Source organism: Calypte anna, chromosome 5A (genome assembly GCF_003957555.1).
Source record: "Calypte anna isolate BGI_N300 chromosome 5A, bCalAnn1_v1.p, whole genome shotgun sequence".
Classification (NCBI taxonomy): domain Eukaryota; kingdom Metazoa; phylum Chordata; class Aves; order Apodiformes; family Trochilidae; genus Calypte; species Calypte anna.
The window spans coordinates 4,026,238-4,053,552 of NC_044251.1; the positions used below are offsets into that span (position 1 = coordinate 4,026,238).

General features: G+C 48.3%; 1 protein-coding gene across 3 annotated transcripts in view; it reads right to left on the minus strand.

Annotated features, from left to right (window-relative positions):
* Positions 1 to 27,315, minus strand: part of CREB3L1 (cAMP responsive element binding protein 3 like 1) — a 45,871-nt gene that overhangs the window by 3,900 nt on the left and 14,656 nt on the right. For 2 of the 3 annotated variants that reach the window (XM_030452668.1, XM_030452670.1), the window contains exons 2-9: positions 15,225 to 15,453; positions 10,829 to 10,989; positions 9,217 to 9,295; positions 8,159 to 8,319; positions 7,681 to 7,830; positions 6,821 to 6,879; positions 4,927 to 4,995; positions 2,964 to 3,063 (exon numbers count right to left, since the gene is read on the minus strand). In XM_030452668.1, the coding sequence (XP_030308528.1) occupies positions 2,964 to 3,063; positions 4,927 to 4,995; positions 6,821 to 6,879; positions 7,681 to 7,830; positions 8,159 to 8,319; positions 9,217 to 9,295; positions 10,829 to 10,989; positions 15,225 to 15,453 (1,008 nt within the window). The remainder of the gene's footprint in view (positions 1 to 2,963; positions 3,064 to 4,926; positions 4,996 to 6,820; positions 6,880 to 7,680; positions 7,831 to 8,158; positions 8,320 to 9,216; positions 9,296 to 10,828; positions 10,990 to 15,224; positions 15,454 to 27,315) is intronic. The other variant, XM_030452669.1, reaches the window with a different exon arrangement.

Sequence of the window (27,315 nt, forward strand, 5' to 3'; positions counted from 1 at the left end):
TAGCATAGGGATTGTAAATAGTGCAGGCATTATTGTAAAGAGGGATTTTAATTGTCCAGACTCTCTGTGGCTGGTTTTAAAGTCAGAAAATCAAACATGGTCAGCATAGATGCTGTCTAGGCACACCAAATCAGGTACACAAGGCAATTAGAACCCTTATTCAACAAAAACAGAAGAAAAAATAAATTCTGAATAGATGTTGCTTGGAATTATCACAGCTACACAACTTCCCAGAAGGGGAGCCAGCCCTGTGAAGCCTGAACTTCTAAACCAAACCATGCCTTATGGGCTGGGAAAGAGTAGTATACTCAACACCTTGCTTTAGCAGGGCTTTCAAATGTGGCTTTGCAACCCAGAATTGGTTTTTTTCTCTTGTTTCAGGTGAATTCTGATTGATGCTCCTATTTGGCTCCAGTTCAAGCTCTGTAACACTTAAAAGCAGTAACTCAGATTGACTCTGAGTACCAGTTATCTCACAGCTTTTGAGCATCTCACCATTTTGACCTCTCAAAAAGCAAGAGAAACTTAGAGGAAACTACTGCAGATTCAACTGGAAAGGTGGAGGCAAAATAAATTAAAAAAACTGTCCTGAGAGTGTAGCTATCAAATGGTTCACTATCAAACTGGGAGGAAGTAGCAGATGGTGTAGCAGAAAGACCCATTATGGCTCTGGCACGATTCAACATTTTTAGGCTTGAGTTAGATGATGGACTGTATCAAATCTGCAGATGGGAGAGACTAAAAGCAGACTGGCTTTTGGTGAAGATTCAAATTCAGAATTATCTTGACAATGGGGAGAAGGGGTCCAAGAGAACAGCAGACAGATCCATACAGATAATTGCTGATACTTGGCTGAGACTTGTGAGGTGGAAGGCCTGATTCACAAAGGAAACATTTCAGCAACTGTATGGCCAGGCAGCTGTTCTATGGGAGAGGATCTAGGAGTAAAAATGAAATATGAAGTGAGCACAAGTGGGTGTGACTTTGCAAAGGGCAAATCTCAGCCCAGGCAGCTGGAATAGGTTTGCTGGCTGGCTCACTGCATTTGTGCCCACCTTCAGGTGAAACACTGTGTACAGCTTTGGGCCTCCTACTTCCAAAAGGATATGGGGCAGTCAGAGACAGTCTGGAAGAGAGCTCTGGGAATAACTGGTGATTCAGTAACTCAGTCTACAAAGGAAGACTGAAATCATGCAATGGTGGGGATTCCACAGAACAGACTGAAAGGAATTGCTTGAAAACAATAGTTTTCAAATATGTAAAAGGCACTGCACGAAGGGAGGGTAAACCAGATCTTGCTTATAGTGGGCAGGCACTGGGATAGGCTTAAGCTGTTGCAAGGAAGATTGAGACATGCTAGCAAGAAGGGTTTATCTGGGAAAGATAACAAAGCACTGGAATTCTTTGCCTGAGGAGGCTGAGTACTGCTCATCACTGGAGGCCTTCAAGAATTGGCTGAGGAATGCCACAGGGCTAAAAAAGAAGGATCCTTTGCTCCACACCCATGCTGCAAGGCATGATGCTTCTACTGTGTGTCTTGATAAGAAGCACTGTGTTTGAAAATAGAAAACAGGAACTTGGAGGCCTGTGAGAGGAACTAGCCAAAGATAGAAAAGCAAATTACAAATTCTTGAAGTGCTTCAAAACTAGGAACCCTGAGAGATTTTGTGTGTGGGCTGGGATGCGTGGAATGAAGGGAGCAGCAAAGAGAGATAAGACATTGCTGGGAAGCTAAATTAGGTATTTTATCAGCCTATAGCACAGGGGATATCTGGAAGGCACCTCTCCTGGACTTGCTCATTCCAGGTAATATCAATGAAGAACTGCTGGAGCCAGGGGTGCTCTGCTGTACTGCTGCATTAAGGAGCAATAAGTTACTGGGCTCAGCTGGGTCACCCCCAAAAATGTGAAAAGGACTTGAGAACAAAGCCACAGAGCAGCCAAGAGAAAAGGCAGATCATTAAATATGGTCTGACATGAGGGCAGCAAAGAGTAACAAAAGTCTAAGCAGATTTTGAAAAGAGAAAGTGCTGGAAATTATAGAGCAGGGGCTCTGGAACCAACACAAACTGACAGAACCAAGAGTGAAAAACAGCCCCTCAGGACACTAAGAGAGCTGAGAAAGTGGGGCAAGCACCTGACTATATGGACAGTTTACAGAAGTGATAACTAGATACAAATAACCAAATCTGATAAATTTGTCTCAAGCAGCTACTATGACAACCCTGCAAATACATCACAGGATTGGAGGTTATATTTTTATTGTGAATCAAAAACTTTCCCCCTGGCAAAAAAATGAGATGAAAAATAAGCAATTCACTCTATTTATGGCCACACACTGGCACAGTCCAAAGCTCCACAGTAAAGCCAATATTGCTTAACCATGTTTCTCCACTATGAGAAATGAGAGGCAAACAGGGACCACTAAAATTAACAGACAACCCTGAGTCATTTTGGTTAGTCAAAAGGACAAATTAAGAGAATTCCAGCTGGATTTAACAAAGCCTGATGTGCTTGCCTACAGCACAAACAGATGCCATTTCTTGCTGATAAATGCAAGGTAGTGCCCACTGGGGGGAATGCTTGAACTGTTCATTTGCCCCACTGAGTTAAACATTAAGCATTCCCAACTCAGCAAAATAAAACTCTCCCTATTATGATGGAAACTCATTGAAGATTTTTGCTGAATGGCTGATAGCTGATGAAAAGCAAACAAAGTGCCATTTTGCTGAAAGAACAAGACAGTGAAAATGCAGGAATTACTCTAATGCTGTTGCATGAACAACTGACTGTACCAATGTATGTATGACACAGGGCCTGTTGCTGGTCACTCTAACACAAAAGAAGAAATCAAAAGTAATTGCCAGCAGAGCCAGGTAGCAGGGAAGTGAGCAAAGACAGGCAACCAGCAAAACTGTCTGGGGAAGCATAACCAATAAGGAAGATGGAAATGAATTTCATACCATTAGACAGGTCCCAGTCTGTGTGGATGCCATTTTGTAAGGTCTGGAGACTTTCCCAGCTACCAGAGCCTGCAGCTTCTGTAACTGCTGGAGCAGAGTCCTAAGACAGGAAACAACACAAATCAAAACTTGATAAGCAGACAACAGCCAGCAAGTGATGCCTCAAAGCCATCTCTCAAAGCAATGGAGAGGTGTGATACCATGAAAACTGAGCTCAGGGAGAGGGGCTGAAGTTTGTAGTCAGGTCAGACATTGAACCCATGCCTGCCTGCTCCCACTCCAAAGACACTCTGAAGCTTGACCTGTGCTCTGAACCATATGGTGGAGAGAGAAACAAAAACTAGTTTTGATCTCCTCCAGCTTCTTGAGTCTTGGCAAACTCTGCAGAGGAATGTGGACAAAGCCAAATTCTAAGTTCAGCAATTAATTCATTCTCTGGCTGCCCTGGCTGGAACATGTGCTAAGGTCTCTTTGCCCTATTTAACTGCATCTGGGCATCTGCACACCTAAGGACAGGGTAGTGGTAGGTGAGTTACTAAAAGCTGCTGAACCTTCACTATGCTGGTGAAGAAATCTGTGATGAGGGAGACCACAGAGGACACAGTTCCCAAGGGCTGCAAATTACTGAAAAGCAGGCTACTACTGAGTGTTTTCTCCTGGGAGTACTGACTGGTTTGCACAAATATGATGGAGCTTTTTATAAAATGCCAGGTCCTGTAGCCAGGAGATTGCAGGAGAATCTACTCCTGCAGCTTTCTTTCTTTTAAAATCCTCTTCTGGTCATTGTGCATGTGAAGAGAAGCATAGAGTGTTCTACCAGCAGTGCTCAAAACCCAAAGCCAATTAGAAAGAACACAATGTATTATTAAAAAAAATTAAAATTCTGCTGTCTTTTAGGCCAGTCTCTTGATTTTGTATGGTGGGGCTCATGCTTTTTCAGAAGCAGGAACTACCTACACTCCAAAAAAGGCTGGATGACAGGCTGTGTCCTGTGGATGAGAGCAGCTGGCATCTCCATCTCTGGCAGATGGGAAGGTCTGGCCACTCACACACCTAAGCCAGACCATTCCTGACAGTCCCTGCCTGGTCCCAGCACCAGTGGCTGTCCTGGAAGCCAGGCTAAAGCCTGTCATGGACACCAGGAAGGACTGTCTTGAAAAGTACACCATGAACTGCAGTGGCAGCACAAGGGTAGGTGTGGGGAGTAGCTCTCTGGCAGCTGCTCTTCCCTTCAGTTTGAGCTGGGGGTGATAGAAACGGGTCTGTAAAGATGAGCTTCCCCCTCAGCAGCCCTGTAGATGACTCTGCCCTTGCTTATTACCTGTTGCACCCAGAAAGAGGGAGCACAGCTGGGCCCTCCTCCAGGTCCTGCTACCCATCCCCACTGCAAGGGTGGGAGCCTTCAGTATTTGCTTCCGAAGAGGTAAATTCCCCTGGTAATCAGTTTCCCAGCTCTGCATATTAGGAGCACAAGTCTGTTATTCACCAAGTCTGTTCAGCTCTTTCTCCAGAGAAACCTGAAACAGCCTCATTATGCCCAGGGCCTTGTATTCATCTGAAGAGACCAAGAGCAGAAACAGTGGGGCTGAAAGGCTGGTGTGAGAGCCTCTCTCAGTGCAGCTGCCCTGGAGACAGCCAGAGGCCTGGAGGGCAATGGTGAGGGCAGCATGAGCCCAAAGTGCTGCAGGGAGGAGGAAGAGATGTAAGAAACACTCCTTTCCTCCCTCCCCATGCTGCAGCATGTCCTGGCTATCCCAACACAATCATTCCAGGCTCACTTAACAAACCCAGATGCCTCACTGCTGCCATGGGCTGAAAACCAGCACCTTACTAAGCACTTACCACTGCACTCAGAGCTGGGGAAGTTTGCCTTTGTCTTCTTGGCCCCCTGCCCCAGGGTTTCCCTGGCTTCTCTTCCTGCCCACCCTTCCCTGCCTGCCAAGGGTCAGGTCTAGGTCCTTACCTGTTTGCATTCTCTAAGGTCTCCACTTTTTTCCAGAGTTCATTGTTTTCTGTTGTGTATGTCTCAACCCTGCAAGAATAAAACCCAGAACTTGTTAGCTACAAAGGCAAGAGAGATAAAGCAAATGTAGGTGTGGATGCTCAGTGGCTCCATCCATCAATTGCAGATTTGGTCCTGAAACCAGATGTTCCTTGCCTGTCTGGCTGCAGCCAGCCCCAAAGAGACCAGGGGTGAGATCCCAGTGGGCAGTTCCAGTTCAGGCTTTCCTGAGGACTGAGAGAGCCAGGAGTAGTCAGTCAGGACAGACCCAAAGTTAAGCAGGCATTTCCATCACTTCCGAACCCTCCTAAGGAGCATGGAAAAGGAACAGAGGGATAAATCAAAACGTCTGCTGCTCAGACTGAGAATCTGCCCCGGCCCTTGAGAAAACCAGGCGGTTCTGTGCAGATGCTGGGACAGCTGCGACTGCAGACACTTGAGGGCAGCAGAGAACCTGCAGACTCCCTTTCACTGCTTCAGAAAGTGATGAGTTAGGCTGCACTTGGGAGGAGGAAAGGGGAACGTCTCCATGCCTGAAGGAAGCAGGCCAGGGATACAGTCTGATCCTGCTGCCTCCGAACCAAGTTTTCTGTGTAAAATGTGGGCTTGCTGCAAAGGTGTCAAACTGAATGGTGAAAGGTTGAAGTACAGGTTTTGACAAACCAGCTCTTCCAAGCAAGCCAGGTTGACCAAAGAATTTATTTCATTCAAAAAAAAAAATCACAGAATGCTTCTTTTGGTTCATATTTAAACCTGGCATTGTTTGAAAGCCATCTGTCACATCAGTGTAACAAACCACTGAACACATGCAGGCATCACAGCCACGGCTGGAGAAGAGGCCCCAGCACAGAAAGCCCTGGGCCTGCCCCTTGAGCAAGGTCAGACAAATTCCCAGCCCCAGCTTGAAGGATCTGGGTGTCAGTGTGGGACACTAAGGAGAGGCCATGAGCTCTGATGCCTGGATACACAGATGGATACCAAGGTGCTGTTTATAGAAGGGCATGAGAACTTGAAGGTGCCTGGAGCTGATCTGTTTTCATTCAGAATTCCAGCACACTTACAGAAGATGAACAAATAGCATCAGGGAGAAGTTGGATTTGGTTCCTTGTGGGTTCTTTGTTGTTTTATTTTGTTTTGTTTTCAATTTTGCTTATCTCAGGTGGCATTTGTAACAGTAAGGAGGTGGTATTTAAACAGAAATGTGAGTTTGCACCTGAATCCCAGCATTCTTCTGTGCCTGGGAATGCCCATCAGGGACTATTGGTAGAGAGAGGATCACAGGATGAGGCCCCCATGTATTATTTTCTACCCTGTTAGTGTCATCTGGTGCTACCTTAGGCTTATGCCTGCCACACATGATGGATCTCAGGGCTGCAAGGAGAAAAACAAAGCTTGTGGAGGGAATGGTGAAAGGGGAGAGTGTGGGGAATAACTATAGCACAAGGTTTTTCTTGTTACCAAATCTGTGAGTCTCCATCCTCATGAGAGGGGGGAAAAACCATGGTCAGTGCCCTCAGAAAGCCAGCAGCTTATGGGACAGACAAAATAGAAGTAACTTATAGTGGGGAAACATGACTCTTACTCAAAATCCCACTTTGCTGTCAGCCAGAATGGGCTGTGTTCTGCAGGGGAGCAGCCAAACTAAGCAGTTGGAAACCCAGGGTTTCTAGAGTGATCTTTATCCTGCAAGAGGATTTCTAGGAGGGAGGGAAGTAGGGGCAGGATCCCAAACCAAACTTATGTGCAGCCAGCTTTGCAAGGAATTGTACTCTCTGAGCAATTCAGAGACAAAAGTACTAAAAGGGGGGCTGTGCATGGACAGGGCTCCTTTTTAAAAGGTGAAGAAGAAACTTACTTTTTCTCTAGACACTCCACATATTCTTTCTTCTTCCTGCGACTCTCCTGAGCAGAGATCTGTGAGGGGGCCAAGCCATTAGAGAGGAGTCAGTATCCTAAATCTCTAGATATCTCTTTGGTGGCTCCCTCATCTTGTTTGCTCCCTGCATACACAGCAATCTTAAAAGTAAATGGCAAAGCCACCTTCCAGTCTGCCATTCCTGCTGGTTTCCAGGCCAAAACTAGGAGGGATGGATACTGTAAGTATGTGGCCACAATCATTTTTTTGCAGAATGCCTGACCCCATCATTTCTTAGAGCATCTTTAGGTTTGCTTTGAAGTCCTCTGACTCACATGAGTATGTGCTGTAGCCATCTGGTCAGATTCTGCCACAGACCACTTCTGAGTCATGGGGTGACTAATTCAGTGTCTCATAATTTCTCCCATGAGATGCTTTTAATTACAGCTTAGTCTCACAACCTCTGCTGGGCTAATGGGCTCTGTGCATCACCCATCCTGCACCATGCAACAGGCTCTTTTTTTCTAGGCCCACACAGCAAGGATTGACCAGATGACTTTGTTTGAGCTGGGATGCCTTAGTTAGTGATCCCCATTCCAGGCAACACAGGCCCAGGAGCTGGGCTGGAAGCCACACTCCCCAAACACAGCATCATGCACAGCATTCATGCACAGAATTCATGCACAGTTGTGGCACCATTTCTGTGAGTTGGGAGGCTCATACCAGTGCACCACAGACAGGATCCCACCTCTTCTGAGCTGCACTGCAGCTGAGTAGGTGAGGGCAACTATAGCACTGGTCAGCTGAAGATACTCTGTAATCATAGGAACTGTATGGTTAGAGTTTTTGTGAACAATCACCTTGTTCTTGATTTTCCTCCTAACCCTCTTCAGTGCTTTCTCCTCTGCTTTGGTGAGGGGCAGTTTAGTAGGAATGGGGTAGCCCTCAGCAGTCAAGGTACGTTTCTCCTCTTCAGTCAAGAGCAGCGGGCCAGAGGTCCCTTGTAATTTCTGAAACACACAGAGAGCAGCTATCAGCATCAGCAAAGAGTTCTAGCACAGTGGTTCTCCTTAAAGCCTTGCAAAGCATCTAGGGCTTGCAGATAGGGGCAGGAAAGTGCTCTTTCCTCTTCTCAACCTGATCATGGGGGGAAAGCTCAGCAGCTGCCTTCCTCTTTTGGGAGGGTAGCTGGTTCTTCCTGGTGAGGCTGGCTACACAAATGGACTGCAGGACTGCATTTCAGCTTGGAGACCTTAACAAGGGCAGAATCCCCCACATAAGCCTCAGAAAGCCCCTCTGAGCACCAAGGAGCTCTGTGAGGTCCTGCTGCCTCCTTACATGTGGTGCTGTGAGAAGGGGTGAGGAGGAGATGGCAGCAGAAGAGCGAGCAGCAGTTCGGGCTGGGCTGGAGGGAGGCAGGGAGCGGGGGCTCTGGGATCCATCGCTGTCACTGCCGTGACTGCTGGGTGGAGTTGGAGGCATCTGCACCAGGTCATCTACTGAGAAATAAGGAGACAGTCAGTGGCTCTCATGTCATCCTGTTGGTACAGGCACAAAACCCTGGGTAGCAACAGGAAAATGCACTTCTGCAACACAGGACTGAAAGGAGAGGGTGATGAGTCCCATAAAACTGCAAACAAAGCTGGCTGGAGCACTGTCTGAGACAGAGATGAGGCTGACATCAAATGTACTAAACTAGGAACTGCCGGAGTCAGAGCTGGCAGGAGCTTTGTCAAAGCCCTGAAGTTATTTACAAAGCAATAAGGTACTCTGGTTTTAACCAAAGCCTGTGACATTTAGCTCCACAGCCTGTTCACAAGTACAGGAAGCTCTGTAAGAGATGAGCTCCTCCAAAGGTACAACAGGGCTCACACACTTGATGTAAAGAGGCTCGTGTCACTCACTTTGTTACCAAGCACTTGAAAACTGTCCCCACTTTGTATTGGAGAGCCCTGGGGGCCTTAATGGAGGTGGGAATATGACTAAGAAAAGTCTCTCTGAAGCAGTGGTGTTCCTATATTGCTTTCATTTGTGCATCGGCAGCTTTTCAGATGCTTGGGTTTCTTTCAAATTAAACTGGATCCTGAAATTCCTGACTTTCAGATGGTTGTTCTTGGATAACACTACAGTCCCTCTGAAGATTTTAAAGGCACTCTTTGCACATTTCCAACTCTGAGGTAGCCTGCTTGCCTGGGAGTCCCTGTCTGAACAATTCTGTGTGTGACTGCTGGTCAGACACTGATCTGAGTTGGAACAAAGAATTACTCACTTATTGGTTCATGCCCCAGTATTGCCTTGTATACACAGTTCTGCTCTCTGGTGTTCTCTTTCCTCCCTGTAATGATCTAGATCTGAGCAATATAAGGATATAAGTTGACCAGCAAAGTCTATCTTACCTGCAGGTACATTTAGAAACTGGTTCACCTCCTTGGGTTCAGCTTTGATCACAGGTGCTGGAGTCATTTCTATGGGAGTCTGTGGAAAAGAAGAAGAGAGAGCTCTGGGCACTGCCATTCCCATCACCCAGGGTGCTCCCACAGTTCTGCTCATAGCTGCTGCTTCCCTGCTCTCTGCACTGCCCTGACTCAGAGCTCTGCCCCACACACAAAACAGACACCAGAAGTACAAACATGAGCCCCCTGAACTCTGTGCCATTGGGTGCAAACATGTCTGCAAAGGACAAGGCAGTGGCAGATGAACATGCTGCCAAGGTGTACACTAAGTACCTCCAAAAGGGGGAGGACTTTTGTCGTTGGCAGTTTTTCCCTTGCTAGACCCAGACAGAGCAATTTAAATGAACCTATGTATTACCACTGGAAGACTCTCTTTGATCTGCCTTCATTAGAAATAGGAGTACAGAGGATGTACAGAAACAGAACAAATCCCCTGTCCTGCTCACATGATTTTCATGAGGGCTTCTGGGCAGCTGTTTCCAGTCAGAGGAGACTGAGAGTTAGAGTAGATTTACTCCCACCTGGGTGAGTGCCCCCCAGCTCCCCCCAGCTCGATAGTCCCCAGCCCACCAGAGGCTGGAGGAGTTTTTACACTAAACAGACACATTGAAACTCCTCCAGACTGTAAACACAGCTGAGAGAGCACCATAGTCCGGCTGCTGAGCACACACAGCAGAGCTTCAAGGGCACAGCAAGTTCAGGCTGTGTAAATAATGGAGGAAGTTAGTGCACAGTTCTTGCTGGAAGTGCCCATTTGTTTTGGACAGTTGTTTAAATGGGAAGATGCTCAGCATGGGTGACAAAAGGAAGTAAACCTCAGAGATGCTCTACTGTTATCTACTGAGCTGCTACAAGATAGCCAAGGCCTGTGTGAGACTGGTCAGACCTCCTCATCCAACACTGCTGGACTCCAGGCCAGCTGAACTGAGCCCCCAGCTTACACCCATGTACTGGGGGTATAAGTGAGCCTCCTTCAGAAAGCCAGGCTTCTAAGGAACTTAGAGATCACCAAAAGATATCATCCCTTGTTTCTTAAAAGTAATAATTCCTGATGCTTCATTGGAAAAGCAAGCAGGACCTGGAGTAGGACCTCCATTTCCAGTAAGCAGCTGGGAAAAATGAGTAGCCATATGATAAGCCAAATACCACTAAAAAGACAGTGGCAGAACAGGTCATTGGCACCACATTAATTGACACTGTTCTCTAAAAAACGAAAATAAGACAAGAATAGCTTTATTGCCAAGGAAACACACTTGTATTTAACCAAGATGGCAAAGCCTCCTGTTCTGGAGAAAACCCTCCTCCCATCATTTCCTCTGGAAGGATATGCAGTCTTGCAGCTTCACTGCAGGAATCCAGAACAACAGTTCTAGCTAGCATCAGGTGTGCTGCTCCTCTGACTGCCATTTCAAGAGAACAACAAATAATGCAATATCCTGTCTGTCCAGCAGCCGTATCACCTAGCAGAACCCTGCACTCACATGGCTGGGTCCACATCTCCAGAGGTTCCACTGTGTGAGAGCCTAGGTTCCTAATGGATCTTAGATGGGCTCACCTCCTCGGGGACTGGCAGTCTCTGCAGAGGGTTGAGGTTCAGCACTGGTATGGAGCTGGCAGGTAGCTGGGACTCAGGCAGGTCTAGAGCCAGGTTCTGTTCCTGTTTCACCATGATGGAGCAGAGCTTGGGCCCCAGCGACCACACTCCATTCTCCAGCTCTGAAACATGCACAATGTGAGAGTCAAACTCCAGCAAGAACAGGAAAAGAAAAAAAACAAAGAAGCCATGCAGGCAGCTCCCCCATGTCTGGGAAGGTTGCCTTTCCAACTTTAGCACTGTCACCACACAAGCATGTGCAGGCCCACAACACAGAGTACAGAAGGGAGCGTGTGGGGAGCAGACAGGACAGACCCAGAGGGATTGTGTCTCTTCTGCTCTCACTGTGCAGCCCAAACACTGAAGGCAGCTGCAGGGTTTCTTATCCCAGTGGTGTCTCAGTCTCATCCTCTGGAACTTATTTATATTTAGGGCTCATTGTGAGGAGGATGCTCAGTTTTTGCTCCTTAGGCAGCACGGACTGCATCACAGAGCTGCCAGGTGTGTTACCAAGAATAACACCATCTCTGTGCCAGATAGCTGGCAAGAGGGCAAGCACTCTGCTGATGAGGGGCTGTATGGGCTGCCTCCAGACCACTGGACTTGCGCCGAGTACCAGAGCTTTGTTACATGACAGGAGAGGAGGAAGATCTATTTCTGGGGAAGGAAATCCAATGTGGCACCTGCTTGTGAGGCTGCTCCCACACCTGCCCCCCTCAGTCTCACCTCTGAGGCTCCCTTCTCCACCCTGTGCTGCTCAGGTGGACTCTTGCCTATAGCTGTCCCCTGCTGCCATTGTTGGCAGGGACCAAAGCAGCAGTTAGAGAAAGGATGTGTCTGAAGAGAGCAGAATGGAGCTGTGTGGGCACACTCCCCTCACACCCTTCAGGCTCTGTCCCATACATGTCTGTATCATGAGCCTGGCTTGTCAATGGAAGCAGAGATTCCAGGAGCTGGGATGCAGCCAGTGGTGAATAAGCTGCAACTCAGATGGAGAAAAAAATCTGCTAGGCAGCAGAGCTGCCTGGGCTCTGCTCTAGAGTTTTTGGTCCCCTCATTTATCTTCAAACACTTCCACCTGCCAAAAAGCTACTCCTAGCTGGCCTGGAGCCTGCATCCTCCTCATCCATCCTTCCCCTTTTTATCTGACACAGTACAGACTACTGCTAAGTGTGTCACCAGACAGTGCCCCAGTTTGTTCAGTGTTTGAAGTCACAGTCAGGCTCACTACCTGACCCCTCTGCACTGCTCTCTGCAGACAGCACTCAGATTTAGGGTTGTTGCTTGGCTCTGCAGTGCAGATCTCAGTCTAGAAGTTGTCCTGGCAAAAGAAGAGGGGGAGAAAGGTTCTTCTCAGCTCCAGAAAAGCCTGCACAAAGAACAACACAAGCAAGCAGCTGGTTCTGTGAGAGCTGCCACCTGAACTAAACTTAAAGGTAGCTTAACACCATCTTTGCTCATCTCAGGCTCTGTTGCCCTCAGGAGACAACAGGGCAGAATTCTGCCTCTGACTTTTATGTGGACACAAGTAGTGTTAAGGACTGGGCAGGAATTATAACAGTTTACATAGCATTGCCCATACCAGTTGGAATATACTGCTCTCCTGTCTTTGGTCTAGCATCTCTTATTTTGCTGCCTAGACAGGTCCCTATTGCAGAGGCTCATTCCTACCAGCTCCTTGTGTGACTGGATCTCCAAGCACAGACATGAGTTCCTGTGGCTGTTCTATTTGCACATCAGCTGTGTAGCTCAGTGCTGCTGGATGACTTCCTAGAGCTTCCCACAACATGGAAGACCCAACATCCTCAGGCAGCACCTCTGCCCTGCACAGCTGTGACAATGGAGAGGCTACTGAGCAGACACAGACCAAACTGCCTTTTCTCTGTCCTGCCTAGGACTCCAAACCTGCTAGTGAAGTCCCAGTTATTTCTGGTATGCAGACAAGCCCAATCTGATAGAAGAAGGCAAGGTGTTACACAGCCACAAGTGTTTGCAGACAAAACTTGCACTTTCTTCTGCCTGATCAAAGCCTGTCAAAGAGATGAGGGGCTTTGAGAGGTTTTACAGTCTATTCTAACTCCTCTAGGCAAGTTCAAATAAACTTGTCAGTCCTGACAGCTGTCTGTCTAACTTGATCTTGCCCCTCTGTAAAGTGATGAAGAGTCCACAGCTTACCCTACTAAATATCTTCTAGTTTCACTATGCCCACTATGGGAAGGTTTTACTGGCTAATCTATAGTTACCTTGCTGCGATTTTAAGCCTCATCTTCTTCATCCTCCCTTTCTGTTATGAAGTGCTGGATCTCTCTTTTTCTCTGAGGCGTGGGGAATCCTCAGTCTGGGAGGGCTGATGCTGAACCAAGTTACCAGACAAGGGAGTGCAGACCACCAAGGACTCTCCCTGTTCAGACTTGACTCAGTGAGAGAGCAGCCCCCAGTGCTGTCAGCCCAGACAGCTCAAGGAGAGGACACCCAAATAACTATGTCCTGTCATCCCATTTCCTGTCTGCATTCTGACTCTGCTCTTTCCCACCCTCAAAGATTTATCTGGGGAGGGACTGGGTTACAGATTCAGAAACACATTAACTATTACAGGGTCAGCGAGGGACTGAGGAGGCATTTTGTGTGGACACATCTATGTTCTGCTGCTTGAGAGGATGTTGCAGAGGTATGGTCAGCCTGTAACCACTTCAGATTTCCCTGTATGTTGCTGGGTGAGGCATGAGAGGAAGGTCATCCTCTGCTCCTCTGTATGTCATGGGAAGAAGCTCAGTGGAGACATTTTTATAGTAGCCCTGGGTTGAGGAGGTGAGGCAAATAACAATGAGGAAGCAGGACCTGTCCAGGAGTGCAGGCACAAATCTGGTCCAGCATCCAGTGTTGTGCACAGCACTGGCTCCCCCTGCTCCTGGCATCAAATCACATCCTGCAGAACTCAGGGCTGGTACAGAGAAGTGTGTGCAAACCAGCTGAAAAGCAATCTCCGCTGATAAACAGGGTCACAGTGCTCTCAGTGGCTTGCTGTAGGCTATGTTGGTGGGAACTGTGTGGGAAAGGGCAGGATTTGGAAGTGTTTGGCAGTGTTTCTTGAAGATCTGCAGAAAAGAGGGGAGAAAGCTGATAAATCACAAGCCTCAGCCAGCTCCAATCCTAGACAGAGCCCGGAAATTCCTGGGGAGCTCTGCAGACCAAGTAGAGTTGCCTAATGTTAAAGAAAAGCCATTCTTGGGTAATTAATTTGAATGCCTAAAAGGCCTGAGATGGGATGAAGCTATGCCAAAAGGACTGCACAAGTATTGCAAACACGTCCTGACTCAGGGTTATACTAGAATTATGATTCATCCAATTACAAGCCCTGAAAAGATGGGTTGAATTACCCCACTGCAGGACTGGGTACAGAGATACCCCTATACCTGACATATTAATACCATTAATATAACTCCTGGTGTAGAGCTGATCAGTGAGCAAGTGTGAGGTCCACCTCAAGCTTTCCTGAGTTATCCTCTGTACACCCTGTGCTAGCCTGTGCCCAAGGATCAGTGTCACACTCCATTTGGGAGAGTTGTGGCCTCTAGGGATTGTGGCACTGATGGCTGTGCCCTTTGCAGGCACCAAAGAGGCAGCAGAGGCCAGTGTTTGTACGAGAGAGCTGGGGTCATTCCTGGCCATGAGAGGGAAGCCTCTGTCCCAGGTTTCACTCTCACTCTAAGGAAAGGCTTTCTTCTGTATAGATTGAGCCTGTGCCACTGCTTTTCAGGCAGCCTGGTGTCCATCAGCTGTTGGAACACCCACACGGTCCCACAAATTACAGGACTCTCTGCAAGGATGGCTCTAAAAATATCCAGCCATCATAAATTACCCTGAAATGAATTGTTTTAAAAATAGGATTTGAAATAACTGTTCCTCTGTCTCCTGCTAAAAGATGCTGGTAAAGAAGCCACTTAGCTTTCCACGTGCATGCACCAGCACTGGCTGCAGCCAGACTCATGCTTCCTATATTCAAGCCAAAACCCTGCTTCCTGATGCTGAAACAGACTTGTATCTGGGGAACACACACACACACAGGTTTGCAGGGCCCTAAGGAGCCATTTCCTATTGGTTGCCAGAAGTTGGCAGGAGACTGAACCACAATCAATTATCATCCTTGGAAATAAGTTAGCCTGGCAGTGGAGCAATGGGACTGTCAGAGCACAGACTGAAGGAAAAAATGTGGGCTGTATGGCAGATCAAATCCTTCCCTGGATTATCCATGCACAAGCCAAAGGAATATCCAGCTTGTCCTTATATATGGAAGCCAGCCAGGGCCTCTGCTAACAGATGTGCCCAAAGTTGTGCAGTGTGCACATCTTATGCTCACCATTAGCATTGTCTTCAGTCTTGACAGGCACAAGAGGGCTCTGGGGAGCTGAGTCTCCACTGAGGGAATAGCTGTGCTCTGCCTGGATGCCTGGTGTGGGTGGATCGAGGTCCATGTCCAGCAGTGGGTTCTTTTCAGCCAGTACTGGGTCATCAAAGAAACTGCTGAAGAGGTCACTGGAGAAGTCCTCCATGTTGTCAGAGAAGTGATCCAGGTTCTCCGAGAAATGCTGAGGAAAGACAAAGGGAAAGAGACCATTAGTATCAACTCCAAGAGGGATTTGAGAGCCTTACCCTGCTCTGAGAGCCAAACCTCAGGAACAGCCCTTTTTGGATGGAAAACACCAGTTCCTATCCTTTGCCAGCACCGGTTTGATAAAACACCTGGAATTAAGATAGAAAGGGCTGTGGTGCTGTACATCTTCTCTGCCTGTTAATCTATGCCAAAAGCACTCATGGAACTCTTCTATATTCTCACATCTTCCCCTCCCTCTGTGGATACTTATCTTCAGCTTCCTATCATCATCTCACTGTGACAGTGAGCTGAATAGAGCACAAGGCAAGAAAACCCTGTGATGATAAAATGCAAGAGTGACAGGAAATCATGGTCCTCAGCACTTGTCCCTAGTGACAAGACACTTTCTCATGTTCTCTGCCAGTGGCAGTAGGCACTCTGATGCCCCAGAGAACATCAACCCAGATTCTTATTTCTATCAGAGATCTGCTGATTTCTATCAGAAAAAAAAAAAAAAAGATCAGTTGGATCAACATAACAGGAAGGCCCCCTGTTGTATTTAATTTCCTCTGGGATTTCACAGCCCCTCTGTGGACCATATGAGGCTGTTCTCCATCCAGATAATGCCTGTTAAATTCTGCTCCCCAGTGAAGTTTAAACACTACAGATGGGCTGTTAACAACAATCATTCCACTAATCATTACAGTACAGTCAGTAAATCTGGACAGTGCAGCTGCAGAGCTGGGATCCTGATGCTACAGGGAACCTGTTTCCTTTAAGGCAGACCCTCCTATTCAGAAGTCAAATCCCTAACTTTTCCATTTGCTACAACAAAGTATTGGTTGGGCAGGGAGAAAAATTATGGTTGCCAAGCACCAGCTGAAAAATTATCCCATTTGTTGGCAGATTGAGGCTTCTGGCTCAGGGAGAGGAAAGAAAAGACAAATACTTTCAAGTGACTACATTACACAGACGGAACTGTGTAACTTAAATGAACTGGAGAGAACTCAGCAGTCAGACTGGGTCGTGTGTCCTCCCCCCTGCCTGCAAAAGCATCTGACTGGGCAGAAAAGCATTGAGAGCAGCATTCTGAAATACCAACAGCAACAGGGTATAGATGAGAGAGTAGGAGAGAGCATGCAGGTCCTAGAGTAGAAAATTGAATGCCAATGAATTCCAGTGTAAGAGCTGAGCTCTGGGAAGAGCCCAGCTTAGAGAGGAGCATGGGGTGTATGCTGTGTTTTCTTCCTCCAGCCCTAGGACTGAGGGAGGAGTTGGCCAGAGGACCCCGGATGCTGAAGCCTGAAGGTTCCTGTTCCTACAGGAAGGTATATTTGTTTTATTTGAACACAATATCACTCTGTCAACATTATGCTGGCAGCCTGGGGATTAGGGTGAGGCTGGGGAGTGAAGTAGGGTTTGGCTGAACAGACCCACACTTCCCACCAAGTTGGGGAAGGAGACAGTGCAGCAGCTTCTGCTGCCACTGCTCTTCACACTCCCACATCAGCCCCCAGCCACTCAAGTTAAAAACACAGATGCCCACAGAGCACACTGGAAGTCAGGGGGAATCCCTGCTGCTTACATTCTGCCTGGCACCAGGTTTGTCTCCCATCACTCCTGTCTTACTTGTCCTCCCACTGCCTGCAGGTCTGACACCACCTGAGGCTTCCCTGGGAGAGCAGATGTTGCATGGGTTGGTAAAGCAGAGAAAGCACACATCTCAGTGCTGAGGCCCTCTCTGGGGTGTCTGGGCTGATGTTTTCTTCACTTGTTCCCATACCAGAAGCCGAGTTGGTGGGGTAGATTTGTAAAATCCACAGAGATATTTTCATCAAGTGACACAAAACACCTCCCATCTGTGCTGAGCATACCCACTCTTCAGAGGGAGCTGAGTCAGCAGATGGAGCTAGGTTAGATATTTATCTAAAAAGCACTGGAAAACTAGGTTTTGTCCTATGCTAAAGCACAGAGGAGTAAAGTGTTTGAAATCCTTAGCATGAACTGCAGAGTGCCTGCTCATCTAACAGCTGTTCTTTGTCTTGCTTTCTCTTACAACACAAGCAAACACAGGATATGTACACAATAGCCTTAGGTAAGGGTGAGAATGTAACCACAGAAAAGTGAAGAAATTCCGAGTTCTGGCTGGCAGTGCACCATGACTGCAGAGCCAGGATCCAACAAGAGGTACTTATATCATATATACTATTGTAGCCATCAAAAGTAGAACTACTAAAAAGCCCTGGAAAAGAAGCAGAGATGGATGGATAGCTGAGAGTCCTTCTTAATTGTGCATTAACAAAGCCAGAGGTAGAAGTGAAGAGTCAAGAAGATGCATTTATTCAGTAGTTCTACACACTTTTAGTGCCATCCCATCCCACTTGCAATGTAAGGATCTTCTGGTCAGCCAACAGGACATACCTACCCAGAGGGAAGAGGCAGAGATGTGCCTCTGATTTTATTCTGAAACCAGCAGTCACTAAGGGGTGAGAAATGAGTAGTGAGTGCGAGGACATGAGAAGAGCCTTTACATATTCACTGGCAGGAGTAATTGCAGATTTCTGGGTTTTTTTCTAGGCACCACATGGCAGGACTGCTGAAGGACCTCACTGCTTGGAAATCAAGATGAAGGCAACACTCTTCACTCAGAGATGCTGGAGTTAAGGTCCCGAAGAATTATAGAATCATAGAATTGGCTGGGTTGGAAGGGACCTCAGAGATCATCAAGTCCAACCCTTCAACCACCGTTGCGGTTGCTAGACCATGGCACTCAGTGCCACATCCAGTCTCTTTTGAAATATCTCCAGACACGGAGAATCCACTACTTCCCTGGGCAGCCCATTCCAATGGCTGATCACTCTCTCCATAAAGAAATTCTTTCTAATCTCCAACCTAAACCTCCCCTGGCACAACTTGAGACCCTGCCCTCTTGTCTTGCTGAGAGTTGCCTGGGAAAAGAGCCCAACCCCCCCTGGCTCCAACCTCCTTTCAGGGAGTTGTAGAGAGTGATGAGGTCTCCCCTGAGCCTCCTCTTCTCCAGCCTGAACAGCCCCAGCTCCCTCAGCCTCTCCTCATAGGGTCTGTGCTCGAGTCCCTTCACCAGCCTGGTTGCCCTCCTTTGGACCTGCTCCAGGACCTCAATCTCCTTCCTGAGCTGAGGGGCCCAGAACTGGACACAGGACTCAAACTGTGGCCTCACCAGGGCTGAGCACAGGGGCAAGAGCCCATTCTGTCTGAGAAGAGGCCTATTGCACAGTATGGGAAAAACACAGGTGATAAGAGAATGAAACTCACCCCATCTGTGGGAATCCAGGAATATCACAGAAGCACAGAGTCATCTGGGTTAGAAAGGACCTCTGAGATCAAGTCCAACCCTTAATCCACTACCACTGTGAATATCCTCAATATTCCTGGTCTTATCCTCCACCATAACTAAATGCTGGCAAAGCCTTCTCATCAAAGCAGCCTCCTTTCAGCTCTCACCAGTCATTCATATACCAGTCTGACATCTCCAGACACATGATAGAGAGAAGGGAGCTAGCCTATATAATATCTATATAATATCTATAATAACTATGGTTATTATCAAAGAGGGTGCCAAGGATCAGACTCCCCAAAGTGGTAAAGCACCCAGAGCTGCCACAGAGCTGGATATTAGTATTTCACTCAGAGGTGGTAGCAGGAAGCAGAGGAAAGCAGAGGAAGGAAGGATAAAGCAAACAAAAATAATGATATGACTGTGGCTGGCTACATCCACAATGGAGACTGAAGGAACCTAAGCAACCACACCTTTTTGGTTGGCTCTGTTCTCTCCTGACACCAACAGGTATAGTTAACTTCAGGAAAGATTTCAGATGAGTAAAGGCAGCCACGCATGCAGCCACATGGTGACAGAAAACATTGTCCTTTTGTCCAGATACAACTGTGATGGGTTTAGTGAGGAACAGCCAGAAGCTCCATTTGGAGGCTGGCCATCAGAAACACTACTAATTACCTTAGAAGGAGCCTGCTAACCCAGATTATGCAAATTCTCTCCCATTCAGCCTCATTGCAGGAGCTGCACCTATCAGGCAAAACTCAAAGAAGGCTTCAGCCGCTTCGTTAACAAGTGTGAGAGAGAAGGCTTTGGGGAAATGCAGGTACCAGGGGATGGTGGTGTCTCAGTGCTGTGTGGGTCAAAGCAGAGCATGGCAGAGTCAGTGTTCTGAGTTTCTGAGCAATAAGCAGAAGCAGGTTTATCACCTGACCAAATAGATGAAATTCTTCCAGCTTTATCCTGACTGGAAGGCCACATGCCCAGGGAGGTGCTGAGCAGCCACCAGCCTTTCCTTCCCACCTAGAGTAGGGTCAGCACAGCCTGCATGGAGGATGGGTCCAGCTTGAGCAAGGAGGACCCATCAAATCTGTTTAATATCTTTATTGATGATTTAGATGAGGGGATTGAGTCCATCATCAGCAAGTTTGCAGATGACACTAAGCTTGGGGGGAGTGTGGATCAGCTGGAAGGCAGGAGGGCTCTGCAGAGGGACCTGGACAGACTGGAGAGTTGGGATGATTCCAACAGGATGAGGTTCAACACAACAACCCCATGGGGAGCTCCAGGCTGGGCACAGAGTGGTTGGAGAGCAGCCAGACAGAGAGGGACCTTGGAGTTTGGATTGCCAGGAAGCTGAACATGTGCCCAGGTGGCCAAGAAGTCCAATGGCATCCTGGCCTGGATCAGGAACAGCATGGCCAGCAGGTCCAGGGAAGGGATTCTGCCCCTGTACTCAGCCCTGGTGAGGCCACACCTCGAGTACTGTGTCCAGTTCTGGGCCCCTCAGCTCAGGAAGGAGATTGAGGTGCCGGAGCAGGTCCAAAGGAGGGCAACCAGGCTGGTGAAGGGACTCGAGCACAGATCCTATGAGGAGAGGCTGAGGGAGCTGGGGCTGTTCAGGCTGGAGAAGAGGAGGCTCAGGGGAGACCTCATCACTCTCTACAACTCCCTGAAAGGAGGTTGGAGCCAGGGGGGCTTGGGCTCTTTTCCCAGGCAACTCTCAGCAAGACAAGAGGGCAGGGTCTTAAGTTGTGCCAGGGGAGGTTTAGGTTGGATATTAGAAAGAATTTCTTTATGGAGAGAGTGATCAGACATTGGAATGGGTTGCCCAGGGAAGTAGTGGATTCTCCGTGTCTGGAGATATTTCAAAAGAGACTGGATGTGGCACTCAGTGCCATGGGCTGGGAACTGCAACAGTAGTGGATCAAGGGTTGGACTTGATGATCTCTGGGGTCCCTTCCAACCCAGCCAGTTCTGTGATTCTAGGATTCTATGATTCTATGAAATGTGATATGTGGTCCTTCCCATCATAGCCCATAGAGAGCAGGTGTGAAACGTACTGGGGGAAAACAGTTTCCAAATGGGATACAAAGTTCATAGAACAAGTCTTATTTTCTATTGCCTGCTCCTGCTATCTCCCCCTCCCTGTCTCACCCTCCTTACTTCTTCTAGCTATGCTACAAAGCCAAGAAACAGCATGATATGTGTTTCCAAAAGCTGCATTACCAGTGAGCTGTGAGGGAGGGGGCAGCCAAGGGACAGAAACACAATGGTGAGGATGTGCTTGATTTCCTGATCCAAACCTGATTTCTGGCTGCCCATCCCCTCATCACAGTTTTGGTAGGAGGGGGAGGCAGCACCCAAATGGGAGAAGCCAGTATGCACAGGTATGAGGAAAGCAATCAGTACCCATTAATATCTCAAGACCCAAAAGGGAGCCTTAAGCTGCTCTGGTGCCACAGGATCTGCTGAGACTGAGGCCACCTCAGCTGTGGGGAGAGAGTGCAAAAGTGTCAGCTGCCAGCTCCCCCCTCCCACTCCTAGTGACCAACATAGGCACTGACTCTTCCAAACATATTTCCACCACATGTTTTCACCCTGACCTCATGCTTAGGGTTGTCTGAATAGCATGCTGTATGTATGTGTGTGCACTCCTCAGCTGAACACCGTCTCCTGATGTACGACTGTTACCTTGGGAGCTAATGTAAGGCATTCAGACATCCAATCCCAGCCTCTCTACTTCCTCCCACCCAGAGCTGGTCTTAGACCTCTGAGGACCCCAAGCAGAAATAGAGGCATTAAGCCTTCTCCTCCACCCAGTTGCACAGAGGAAGCTTAAGGTACCACTCCTGTAGCCCAATGACACCATGCACAGCTGAGGAGGGGACAGCTTCCCCTTCCTGGAGCCACTTTTCCTCTGCAGTCACCATGGCTACACATATCCCTACCTCTAATGCTTCCATCATTTGATCCAGACTTTTCCCTTCCCACCTCCAGCTGAGTTTTTTGTAGGAAATCTCCATTCAGGATCAGCCTGGTTCTCACAGCCTCCCTGCTCCCACTACAATGGTCTTGCTTCAAAGAGAAAGCCACAAGGGGCTAATCCAGCTGGGTGGCAGCCCAGGTCCAGGAGACGAAGGGCCTTTGCAGGTTGGAGGTTCTGCTCATGCTGGCAGGCAGTGCAGATGGGGAGGGGATTCTTCTGAATTTTCTCTTTTATTTTTGAAAGTATTTTTCCTCTTTGCTTGCCAAGATAAATCTCCTGTCCCAGCTGTGACATCTGCATTTCCCTTCTCTGCTTTCACTAAGGAATGAAGCCCCCTGCACTCCAGCTTCACAGCTGAGGTTTCCTTTACATTCCAGGAAAGAGCCTATACACCCCAGACAGTCTTTCTGCTCTCTTTAAAATGCAGTGAATTTTAGATCTTATGAAAAGTGAAGGTCTTGACAATGTTAGCAAGATGCAGACATTTTGGACAGATGCTGTGCACACTTCTGCTCACAGTCTAGTTGGTACATCTACACCCCAAGGAGCACATGTGATCATCCAGCTGCCTCCTGGCCCTCTCAAAGCCTGCTGGTACCTCACTGTCCTGACCCATGGGATTAATATGGGTCCTCAGATACCACATCTCCTTGATGCTCCATGCCTGGAGCCAGGGCTCCATCTATCTGAATAACTTGGGTCTGACCTGCTACCCCCTTACTGCTCCTGGTTGGCAGCATGGCATGGTTACATCTGCAAAGCCCACAGTTATTTTCCTCCATCAGCAGGACAGCATTCCAACCAGCAACACCTTTCAGACTTTCTCAGACACTCCCTAAGTCACCTGTGATTATTTTCAGCTTTACAACCTTGGACCTTTGCATAACCAAACACTTCTTGACACCCAGATTCCACGTGGTAGAGGGTTTGACTGAATCTGGTCTGGAACCTTGGCCCAGAATTGATTGTCTGTAGAATAACGCAGGACAGAAAGGGGTGTGGGGGTGTGAAAGGGTCACTGAAAACAAGGCAGGTGACCTGCTCCCCACAGGTGAGCTGTGAGATCAGCCCCCTCCTCGCAGGGACTGCAGCCCCTCAGACCGAAGATGCTACAAGCCCTTCCTCCTCGGCAGCCATGTGGCCCTTGGGAAGTCACAGCAAAGCTCAGGCACAGTGTGTTGTGAAAACCTCCTTCCACCACACACCCATTCCAAGGACCTGGATTTACAATTTCCAGCGCTAGGAACCACAAGACCTAGGAAGGACGACAAGAGCCTCAAGACACAGAGGAAACGATTGATGGGAGTGGCACCAACGCAAGCCACTACCCTCAAGCGAGGGAGAAGTCGAGAGTTGTCCAGGTCTCCTGGTGCCCTCAGCCGCCTCACGCCCCCATACACCCTGTCAAGCAGAACAGCACCAAAGTCTCGGGTGAGCACAAATTTTCTCCGTTACCCCTGAGCAGGAGGGGCTGCGGGAGGCTGAGAAGCCACCACCGGCACCCCCCTCACACACCTCCCCTCACACCCCCCCGCCGCTGCCGCCGTTGTAGTCGCCGGTTGACGGTCCCCCCGGCGCGCATCCAACCGCCGGCAGCGGCGGCGGCCGCCCATTGGCTGAGGCGGCAGAGCGGTAGCCAATGCGTAAGCGGCTGCCAGGGGAGGCGCGCAGGGCGGGCGGGAGGAGTGCAGGGTTAGGACGGAGCGGTCCGGGGCCCGCAGCTCCTCACGGCCCTGACCCGCCCGCCCGCCTCGGATTCCCCCGCTGTGCCGGGCTGAGGCACGGCTCGGCTGGGCGCTGAGGCATTGAGAGGAGTCTGTGGAGAAGCAGAGACAGCGGGACCCCCCGTCTTCCCCCTGGTCTCTGCCCCTAGAAGAGGCCTCTGCTTTCCCCCTTCGTGGATTTTTTCATCCTGTGGTGTCTTAAAGTGCCTCGGAGGACATCGTCCTCCTGTGACGTGTCCTCCATTCTGCTCACAGGGTTTGCAGAAATCTCCGTGGCGGGGATAAAGGTTTTGTGGTTCCCCTCCCCTGCGTTCCCTGCGATCCCAGCAGGGGCAGCGGGAAATACCAGTTGATAGGATGGGTGACACTTGAAAGCATACGCACAACACAAACCACATCAACATTCTGTGGCTCTGACTGTAGCTATGTAATACCCAGCTCCGAGGTTGCAAGCCTGCTCTCATTGGGAAGGGAGGAGTGTTGGGAGGCACTCAGACGCGGCTGGAGTTGGCAAATTATGTCTTTAACTGGTTTTGTGCCTGAAAGGGGAAAAAAAAAATGTATGTGGAAGGCTGAAACATTCAAGTCTGTGACTGGGTTTCCCTGAAGGAGGCACCTGTTGCTGCAGTTGTCATGGATGCTGGTGTGCCCTCACCTGGGTTCAGTGTGCTCAGCAAAAATGGGATTAGCATAATCTGGCATCACTGCAGTGATGATGTGGGAGAGGCTGGAAGTGCCCTGCAAGGGGAAAGACTGGAAAAGCCCAGGGCGAGGTGTATCAAAAGATAAGCGGATTTCACAACTTCTTCTCTTTACTTTTCTTAGCTCCTGCTACCCAGACTTACATACAATGACTACAAGCAGCATTATTAATCTCCTTTTGCTCAGGGAATCACCTACTTGTGCTTGAATTTAGGCAACTTTGCTCATCTTTTTCTGCCAGAAGAACCTACCATAAATGAAGTTAATCCTTCATAGAGTGCCTGCTTATCAGCTTCACCTTTCTGCCTGCTGTCCAGTTCTGCATTTCTGGTCATCCCTTTGAGGACCTAAGTGTTCACTTATGGTCTATTACAGATGCACTCAGAAAGCTCCTACTTTCTCTCCCAGCTTTTACCACTTCTGAGGTGTGGCCACTGGTGTGCCCTCAAACCAGAGAGCAGGTATAAGGGTGCTAGGGAGGAGGGGGAATATATCAGCCTGCCTTAGGGCAAACCAGACTCACTGCTCTGGGGTGGGAAGCAGCTGCAGGACAGAGCTTCCCTGTTGCACGAGACTCAGGGAATCTGCAGACAGGAGCACCTCCCCTCCAAGCAGAAGCACCCTGGAGGATAAAAAGGAATGTCTTTGCTTTCCAGCAAGCTTTTGCTGCGAGTATGCTACATATGCAATAAACGCTCCAAATTTCTTTTGGCTTACTACTACTTTGCAGCCGACTGATAAAAAGTAGAGCAGGATTTAAACCACAAGTAGAAGCAGACACAACTCTCTTAGGATGAAGCATTTAGATCAGCTGCTCTTAACCTTCATTTGGCAGAAGATTTGGGGGCTCTTGCTAGGAGTTTGTGAAAGATAAGTTAACAAGTCTGTCCTTCAAGGCCTTTCTTGAGTTTGGAGAATTGAAGACACCTGCTTGGGTTTGTGACAAAACAAAGCTGCCTCTGTTTCTGAGCCATCCTGGTGGCAGCTGGGCCACTTCCAAGCAGAGATACGTGGGAGGTGCTCTCTGTGGGAATGCAGGTACCCCTGTGCAAGCTGGCAGGGTTCTCCTACTCTGCTTCCTCCCAAGCAAAGTCCAGCACAGTCTCTGAGCAGAGACTTCACAGGAGCAGTAGCTCTGAGAGAAAGAAGCTGTATTGTTATCATTGCTCCCAGGTCTCTGCCCTCTTGCCTCTTGGTGTTTCACCTCTTTGTGTTAACTTGGCAGTCTCAGCTGAGTTTGTAGCAGACTCCAAGTGAAACCCTAACTCTGCACCATGACAGGGAACTAAGTCTTTCAGATGCTGAAGCAACAGGGGGAGGGGGTTCATGTGAACTTTATCTTCTGATGTGTGAACATATCATCCATCATCTTTGGGAAGTCCCCAGCTGCTATGTTACTCTGATCCGTTTCCACCCAGGCATGCCCGTTGCAGAGTCTAAACACATCTGTCCCCTACTGGTCCCTAAACAAGCAGAGCAGAGAGACAACAACTGGGTTCCTATAGCCAAGCCTGTTGGCATCTGGCACCCCTGCATAACCCTCTAGTTCCAGCCCATCATCTGCAAATCTAGAGGGAAATCTATCCTGGAAAAAACCTATATGGGTTTAATTTTGTGTAGCATGTCTGCCTGGACACTTCAGGGAAAAATTCCTCTTAATGGAAAAGGATGAGTGGTGCAAAGAAAGGCAGCAAGCAAAGGAAACAAAAGTATTGGTTTACTCTGCATGGCTCTCTCTGTGAACTACACTGTCATGTTGCAGTGAAGACAGGTCACAGTATTTCCAAAATACATGAAATATAAAATGAACACTCAATATAATTAAAATTGAAGAGGTGCAACTGCTCAAGCCAGTCACTAGTCAGTGGGATGGAGAATTTTATTCAATACACAAAATAAAATTCAATAAACATCACTCCGCTATTTCTGCCATCTTCCTTTGGAAGATTCTGGCCCTGCCCAATATGGGGCTTGATCCACCAGAGCTGGCAGAACTCTGCTCTTACACAGCTTGTCACCTCCATGCCATTATGGGCCTTTTTTCTGCATCTTGCAAGAAAGGTAATCTAAACAAGAAAGGCACCCTGAGAGACAGAAGGAATCTGTGCTTTGGGAGATAACCAGAGAAGCAGCAAAGGTTTGTATTATTGTTGCAATCAGTTTCATTTGTCTCATTGAAATGTTTCCCTTTAGTGCTCAGAGAACAAAATCAGACATAATTCACATTTTGTCCCCTGGCAGGTCCCTGGAGACCCATAAAGAAAAGCAGGCCTTGGAAGAGGAAGATAGCTGTACTCCATTCAAATCCAAAAGCTGAGGCATGCAGCTAATACCAAACATTACTGGTGGCTTTCATTCCCTGGGCCTTTGTAAAGAGCAGTTACAGAATCTGGACCAGCTGATTTGTGACTCAAGGATGTGAGGGAATTTCACCCAAAACATTGAGAGAGCAGGAGCAGAGACTCTCTTCAATGGCCAGGCTGGGCAAGAGCTGGGTTTTGCAACCAGCAGATTGAATGGGGTCCCACACCAGGACTGTTTTCAAAGCAATTCAACTTGGAATGCAGATCTCTGACCTGCTGCCAATATCCCAGTGGAAATTGTGTGCCCTAACAGCAGATAGGAAATTAAACTTTAGCTCCAGTGCTGAGGGTATCATTTTCACCCCAGCAGTGGAGCTGCAGAAACCAGAGTCTCTGGAGAATGAGGAATTTTTTCTTAGCACACAAAGAGCAGTGACACATCTCAGACTATTTTGTCACTACTGGGGCAACCTGGATTAACACCATTCTGGGGAGAATAAAGGTGCAATGTTGGTGAATAAAGGGTCAAAGGCTTGTGTTTCTAAAGATGAGGATGGAGACCTTACTGCTTGGAGAGAAAGGAGTCACTTCAACCATGGGATGAAAATCAAGGCTGATGGAGAAATGTGGCCTTGAAAATTCTTCCCCAGCACCTCTATCTCCAGTTATACCCTCTCCGAGCCAAACTTCTCCACAGCAAGGCCCAGCACCTGAGTACCCTGGTGAAATGAAGTAGAAACCTGAAGATGCCTGGGATCTTGTGCCAAGTAAAGTCAGAAGTTTCTGGGAAGAAAAGATCCCATGTTTCTTTGAAGACAGGAAACCT